Below are 7,865 nucleotides of genomic sequence, written 5' to 3'. Positions count from 1 at the left end.
AACTGTTACATATGTTTTGTGTCTTCTGTTTTTACAGATTTCCTTTTTGCCTCCGGAGTGTTTCGTTATGGCAGCCTCCAGTGAACAATGACATCCTTTGACAAACACAGATGCCAAAAAGCCAGACGAAAACAGTGGCCTTGTTTCATTTTTACTCCAACACAGTGAAATGGTGCTCTTAAAGTTTTGTTATTGACTCTCACTGGAAAAAAACAAACTCCTGACTGCACCTTTTCTCCCCAGCCCTCTCCCAGTGTTCTTATGGATGCTTGACACAGTGACATCATGTAGTAGGCCCTGAAGTGTTGTCATAATTAAGTTGCAATGGTTTTATACACTTCCCCATTTCCCAACAGCTTTCTGTCAGTTCTGCATTCTTTTTCCTGGGGCCTGATTTTCCCATGTTACTGGTTAGCAGATAGGCTTGTGGCCTCTTTTGTTCCAACCACCTATGAAAAACGTCAAAGAGCAGATGATCCATGCTATTTCCATGCGCTCTGCATCATTATTACCACTCCCATCTACTTGGCACTGTTGGTGGCCTCTCTTCCTTTTGCTCTGATTGGCTTCTTGTTATGGTCCCCACTCCAGTCAGCCAGAAGGCCGTACATCTACTCCAGACTAGAAGACAAGAACCATGCCAACGGAGCCACACTGCTCACTGAATGGAAGGCTGCAGGGAATGGGAAAAGCTTCTGCTTTGGCAGTGCCAATGTCTGCCTGCTGCCAGATTCTCTGGCAAGATTTAATAATGTTTTCAATACACAGGCCAGGGCTAAAGAGATCGGCCGGAGGATCCGAAATGGGGCAAGCAGGCCACAGATCAAAATATATATAGATTCTCCTACCAACACATCCATCAGTGCAGCAAGTTTTAGCAGCTTGGTCTCCCCCCAGGGTGGCGATAACACTAATCGTACTGTTAATGCCGGCATCAAAAGGACAACATCAATGGAGTATAAAGGAGACAATTCTGGCTCAAACAACAGTGAGGATAGTAGAGAAGATAAAGGTGGAGCTGGAGAGCCAAATGAGGGAGAAGAAAACTCTTGCATTGTCCGCATAAACGGAGAGGATAATGGCCACATGTCAGACACAGAAACAGATACCGTCAATGGCCAGGCTCATGCCAGTGGCCCAGCAGAGCCCCCACTGGAAGGTGACGCAGAGATCTCAAAAACACCTAACCACAAACAGAAGGAAGGAGATTCTGGGAGTTTAGACAGCTACTCTGCCTCACGAGAGTCCTTAGTTAAAGTTCGTGTTGGAGATGGTACAGTGGACCAAAGCACTGTCAACAACAAGCTCCTCTACAAAGCTTCAATCATGAAGAAGACTTCAGTGCGGAAAAAGAAACATACAGATGAGACCTTTGATCATGAGATCTCTGCTTTCTTCCCTGCCAACTTGGACTTTCTGTGTTTGCAGGAAGTGTTTGACAAAAGAGCTGCGGAGAAATTGAAAGAGCAGCTTCATCACTATTTTGAATACATTGTCTATGATGTTGGGGTCTATAGTTGCCATGGCTGCTGTAGCTTTAAGTTTGTGAACAGTGGTCTACTTTTTGCCAGTCGCTATCCTGTTATGGATGCTGCCTATCACTGTTACCCCAATGGAAGAGGAACAGACTCCTTGGCTTCCAAGGGAGCCTTGTTTCTCAAGGTAAGAGCCTTTTTGAAGCCATAAATATTGACTCTATATACGTGACAAGTTATAAAGTTATGTCATTTTCTCTCAGTCGTTTCTGTTGGAGTTCAAAGAGACAATATTCAGATCTAGATTACTTGATATAACCTATATATAGGTCTCATGGCCTAAACACTGTGTTAAAGTGATAGATGTGCATGAAATAACAAGGGACTTCTGGAGGTAGAACTTGAATATAACGTCAAGTGCCAAAATTTGAAGTCGTTTTCATGTAATTTTAGTTTCTTTTTACAGAAATCTCTTTAGTAAAATGCAGAGATTCTAAGCGTCATAACACGAGTATAGTACAATGGGCATTACTGTTGGAAACCAACTTATGCACGTTGTGTGTTTATGTGGGAATCAAAAGTCTAAATGCCAGTAGAATAAAACTGAAAGAATTGCGAAGAAATGTATGGCTGTCCCTCTCTCTTGGTGCAAAAGAATTGTTAAGGAGAGATACGAAGAAGAGTAAACAACAAAAAAAATGTCTGGGGCACTGGGGAGCACAGAGGTTTTTCACTTTATTAACACAGTTTACTTAAATTAACTAATGGTACTGAGAACAGGAAGCCTGGGGTTATACTTCTGTAAATAATGAAAAGCAGAAATAAGTCTGCTTGCAATGTCTTGCTTTTCCAAGACTACTGGCTGCTCATGCTTACTTCTTGGGAGACTCTGGCTGTGCTCTTCATACACTGGAAAGCGAGCTCTTCTAATTTGTGATTAATCAAGAACCAAAACTTTGTGCAGAGATCCGAATCTGTAGACCCAAACCTACACAGATCTGAAAATCTCCTAGGATACTGGATTTCACATTCTGTGATTTTGTCACCATTTGGAGTGGGTTTCACTAACTAAAAACTGAACTTTTTTTCTAATGCTAGCAAAATACATTAAGTGCTGAAATGTATGTACTTTCTAGTGCATATGCTCACTAGTTCTCAACAAAAGCCATTAATAGCCATTAAGAATATGGATTGTTAGTAAGGATCAGTGGGGGTTTTGTACCCACTGTTTGTAACTTGTAAACAAAGCAAAAACTTCTGGTATTGTGGCTTGCATAAAAAAAGCAAATACTAGAATTTGCAGTCTGATAGTAGTCCAGTACTTCATATACATTTGACATAAACAAAAGCCTATCCATATCTGAATACAGGTTTCCAAAAATTGGGTCTGAGCTTTCTATACCGTATTTTTACGTGTTTATAAACAGGTAAAGTTTGGGGTTTTTTCATCATAAAGCACTGCATGCAAAAAATGAACATAGATGTTGTGCAGTATAAATATTACCAGGGTCACAAAGGCTACCCTTCAACATATCCATATATTAGGGATTAAGAGATTAAAAACAATCTGCTTTCAGCTGCCCATTGCTGAGTCATTAATTTGCTACCCTGCTAGGCAGGCTGCACTGTCTCCATTTCTCTTGCAGAAAATTAAGCCTCTTTTCAAAATTCCACTGGGATGATGAACTTAATTACGGATTCGAGTTGTTAAATAATGTTACAGTTGAGCAGGGAATAGGGACCAATTATTATGAAGATTTGAAGACGACTACATTCTTTTAAATGTGACTGGATTCTGGCCCAGCTAAAAGACCATTTTTCCTCATGTCTGTTTCGTTCTGACATACTGTATTTTATACGTAAATATTTTTCACTCTGAGTTAAGTCTATCCTGATGTGAAATGACTTTCTGTCTGAATTGTACGTTAAGTCATCATTGGTAATTTCTTTCTTTGACCAGGAAAAAAGTAAGAATGAGCTATTTAATTTTAGCTCTGAAACAAACTAGGTTTGAAGGTTGTATTTCTTGATGTAGTGCTTTATCAGCAACCGAGTGTGTGTGGACCCTGGAGACAAAAGCTACAGTAAGTAAAAGCCTGGTTTGTGTTGGAAGTCAGTGAGAATCAATCCATTAACTTCAGAAGTCTTGAGGCCTTACACGGGATAGCAGCAAGGTAGCAAAGAGTATCGTGACCGTGGTTGGAAGGTGCTCTGCCATTCAGAACTGACAGCTTCTATCACTGTGTTTAGACACTTCTTTTACTGGCTCTTACAATACTTTGTCCTTATATAATGCAATCCCATCCGACATTAGAGTTTCTCTCAGTGTGGTTTCAAAGATAGGAAGAGAGCCTTGCAGCCCAAGAGTCTCCTCATTGTTTTCCATTCACTTGTGGCATGGAGTTAAGTCTCTCTGTCCTATGCAAACAGTGTTTTTAAGTTCCTGACTCCTGTGGAAAGCACAGTGTTCCCATTTCTGAAGTAGAAAAGACATCAATTGAGTTTTGTTTTGGAAGTATACTTAGAAAGACTGTTCCCTTTGCATAGCTTCCATCTCTGAGTAAAGGAGCAATTGCTGTCTTTTTGTGTAAAAAAAGAAAAAAAAAGTTGTGAAAAGCGAGTGAGGGGAGAAGACTTGCATATTTTGAAAATATGGATAAAATCACTTAATGTTTCCACTCATTGGGAGGATGAAGCCTTTATTCAAATCTTTCTGAACCTCAGGAAATACTCAACATCCAAATTCAGAAGAATGTTCAGAGAAAGAAACTGGTTCTCATTTAATGAGTACGGTTTGTCTTCTTACTACAAATATAACTGTTAGGGAGATAAATTAAAGGTCTCGGAACTAAACGTTTAATGAAAGTTGAATTACTTTGAACAAAAAGGCAAAACTGTTTTGGGGGAGTTGTGTTACAAAACAGATCCCTACTGCCAGGGTACAAGCGTTTCACACAGTTTTTTCTTTTCAGAATAGGTTCTGTTTCCAGTGAAGAGGAAATGATTTTCCCTTGTCCCCCTCTTCCCTGCCCTGCCTTCACCATCTAGATTGTAAAGTTCAGGCCGAGATTTGGAAGGATTTGGGAGATTTGCTTAGTCATACAGAATTATTTTACCTGAGAGACTTACACAGCTCAAGGGTTATTATTAGTAGCTATAATAACAATCAGCTCTTAGGTACTGCTTTTCATTCATACATCTCCGAGTGCACAATAAAGAAAGGTCAGTATCTGCTTAATAGAAGGAGAAACTAAAGCACAGGAGGGTAAAGCGATTGATTGTGGCTTAACACCTGGGGTGTCACAACCAAGGAAAGAAGAGGGAATCACAGAGGCTTTTAACACTGTTTCATGCTACTGACTTCATGCTACCTAACAGCTATTTGGAGACATGTGCAAAGGAATTTTGCTGGCCTTGGCCTGTTCTCTTCCAAAAGGTGCTGCTGCTGGCATTTTCCTGACGGATCGCAGACTGGTTCTTCCATCTGTATAGGCTGATGCTTTCCAGGTCAGGATGAAGGCATAAGGATGACACAGCTGTGAGCAGCTATTGTGTAAAGCCCATTTTTTGCGTAACTGGAGGACTAGTGTACATTCAGCACTTTGATCTCCTCGAACTCTAGCAGTGTCTCTGTCTCCAATCTGAGGGTCTCACTGGGACATAAGAGGGACACGGTCACAGAAAAAACAGCATATAAGAAGGGGGGAAATGTCACTTGCATCTAAGTGACAGTTTCATTTCTGACGTGTTAAACCACTGTTCCTAGTTGCTGCTAAAGACTCAGAGGAGAAGTTAGCAAATATATAAATCAGCCAATCCATTTTCATACTTTGACAGTCTGGGCCCTTGGGAGACTCTGCCGTGACTCTCTGTTCTAGCATTGCATTTCACATTAATTTAAAATGCCTAAGGAAAGAACCCTTGAGCCTGCTTTGTAGGTTTTATAACTCCAATTGTCTCTTACTGCTGCTCCGCTACCGACAGAGGAGGGAAGCGGAACTGACCCAGATGCTATCCTGTGCTGGTGATGCTAACTAAAAAGCTAGCTTGTATGTGTCTGCATATAAGATGATGCAGATGGCAGTGTTCTCGGTTACTCTGCAGCTGTTGGTTTGACACGTACATAATTTTAATTCACAGTGGTCTTGATGAATTTGAAGGGAAGTTTAAAATACAAGTCCCTTTCAGAAACTGGATGGTGATTTTGCAGTCAAGTTTAAAAGGTATCAATGAGTGCTGAGCAGAAATTGTGTAATGCATCACCTGTTTGTAATTTACTAGAAGGTTTCAAAATGTCAACATTCATCTTTAGAGGGATTAGTCTGTAGCCTCAGTTACACTGTCTTTCAGGGATGGTGTCTAAGTTCTGGACAGTGGTATAATACAACCAGAAAACATCCTTAATGATGAGCTACTGAATTGGAGAGCTTGTCCATATTTTTCCAGATGTATCAATCTAATAAAATCTGTCCCTTCCGCTGACAAATTTTACCTCTCTCTTATCCTTCAATTGTAATAGCTATAACTGTAATGTAAATCTAAGCCATACAAGACATGTAAATGCATACTTTGGGGTCAGGAGGTGAATGAAAGAGGTATTCTCAAAATGGCTGTTAACTGAGGAGAGGTTTTGGAGTGGGTTTCCTCCCACTGAGGCTGGGAGACATGGAAGTATGCTGCATAAAAGGCTGTTCTTCCTACCGTTCTTAGTAGGAAGTTATTCTGGTTTTTGGCATCTGCTAAGAGAGAGAATTTTAGCAAAAATAAGAATTCTTGCTTAAAACACAGTACGTGAACATAGAGCAAAAGCAAAACCGCGGTTTGATGTGTGGGTAGTTTGAACAGCTAATAGTATTCTAACTACATCAAAAGGAATCAAAAGGAAGAAATATGCCTTGTGGTTTTTGCTAAATTTCTGAAAGAACTTGTATTTAATTAATATTAATTCCTAAGCTTATTAACAGATTTACTTTTCAAATTCTCTGAAAATTACTGCTGTTCTCAGGAAGTACAGTAATTGTGCAGAGAACATGTTATTCTTCATTGCTTAAAGGAAACCTAGCAACCTTTGCTTTATGTGCAAAGCTAAACTTGTTTTCAGAAGAGCTGATCTGGTGGTAACAGATGGTAGAAGGAGCAGTAGCTCCAATTGCAGAACTGCTTTGAAGCACAGTTTTTACTATTTGCTACTCTCGAGGCACCTGCTTTGTACGGTAAAATAAGGGTTCCCTGAATTAACCTCTGTGATTCTCCTTTTTGATACTGCCGATGAAGATAAATTTCGCTTGGGTAATTTGTCTTTACTGTCCCGTCCCAACTTGTGTGTGTTGTGGTCGAGAGTGAAGGGGCAACTTCTGCTACGCAGTTGCACAGTGTATTGAGGGGAAGCTTTTTTACCTAAGGATTACACAGCAAAGGGGAATGGCTGTTTTTTGACCCCAGTAAAAGATCATCTAGAGATTTCAGTGGTTAGATTTTCTTGTCCCTGATCACTTGTCCAGTATCTACAGTTATCCCAAGATGTATAAAAGAAATATCTAGTGCTGTTCATGAATTTGTTTAGATAACTCTAAAACTGTACCATCTAAGCCAGGAGAGTAACATAAACATTTTCCACATGTTCAGTTTCTGCTGTAAAATGTTAATGCAGGAATTGGACAGACTCCAATAAACTGCCTGAGACTTTTTTAAAAAAGAAAAAAAAAGACCCTACCATAGCACTGTACCATGTTACTTCACTTTGATATAATTAATGGGTTTAATTACAGTCTTTTTCTCCTTCATTAATGGGGACAAGTTAAAACTGTGGTGCAGAATGAAATACAGGTTTGAGAGCATGTGAGTTGTGGGCTTTATCCTCTTCAGAAGACGAAGAAGAGCCCTTCATTCATGGCACTAATTTACAGCCACTTTCCTTCACATATAAGCTTAATGAAGCTTTGCCAAATAACTAATTCTCAGAGTTCATGAAACAGTAATTGTTGTCACGTGGTAGGTGGGGAAAAATAGGATTCTGAAATAATCAAGTGCCATTGTGGCTAGAAGGCATTGCAGAGCACCAAACAGAATTTTGAGCTGACCTCTAGAACATCTTGAACTTCTTTAATTTATTTAATATGCTTAATATATTTGTTATAATAAATTAGTAATTTAATTAATGTGCCTTTTTTAGAAGCTGCTAAGTATCCCTGAAGGCAAAAGGCAGAGCTGTCCAAGTACTAAAAATGAGATAGATCTTTTTACACTATGTCTAAGCTAACCAAAAACTACTACAAAGAACACAAAGTACAGGAATAAAATACATCTTTCTTGGAAGTTACAGCTAATCTAAGTCATCTCTGTGGGACAGGAATGTTTGAATTGTGAATGTGAGTAGTTGCAAGTTTTCCT

At 39.6% G+C, this 7,865-nt stretch overlaps 1 protein-coding gene across 1 annotated transcript in view; it reads left to right on the top strand.

Annotated features, from left to right (window-relative positions):
- The first annotated feature begins 324 nt into the window (after positions 1-324).
- Positions 325-7,865, top strand: part of SMPD3 (sphingomyelin phosphodiesterase 3) — a 32,648-nt gene continuing 25,107 nt past the window's right edge. Inside the window, exon 1 of the mRNA XM_009812904.2 lies at positions 325-1,662. Coding sequence (XP_009811206.2) covers positions 325-1,662 — 1,338 coding nt within the window. The remainder of the gene's footprint in view (positions 1,663-7,865) is intronic.

This window comes from Gavia stellata, chromosome 15 (assembly GCF_030936135.1).
Source record: "Gavia stellata isolate bGavSte3 chromosome 15, bGavSte3.hap2, whole genome shotgun sequence".
NCBI lineage: Eukaryota > Metazoa > Chordata > Aves > Gaviiformes > Gaviidae > Gavia > Gavia stellata.
This window is presented reverse-complemented; position numbering and strand designations above follow the sequence as displayed.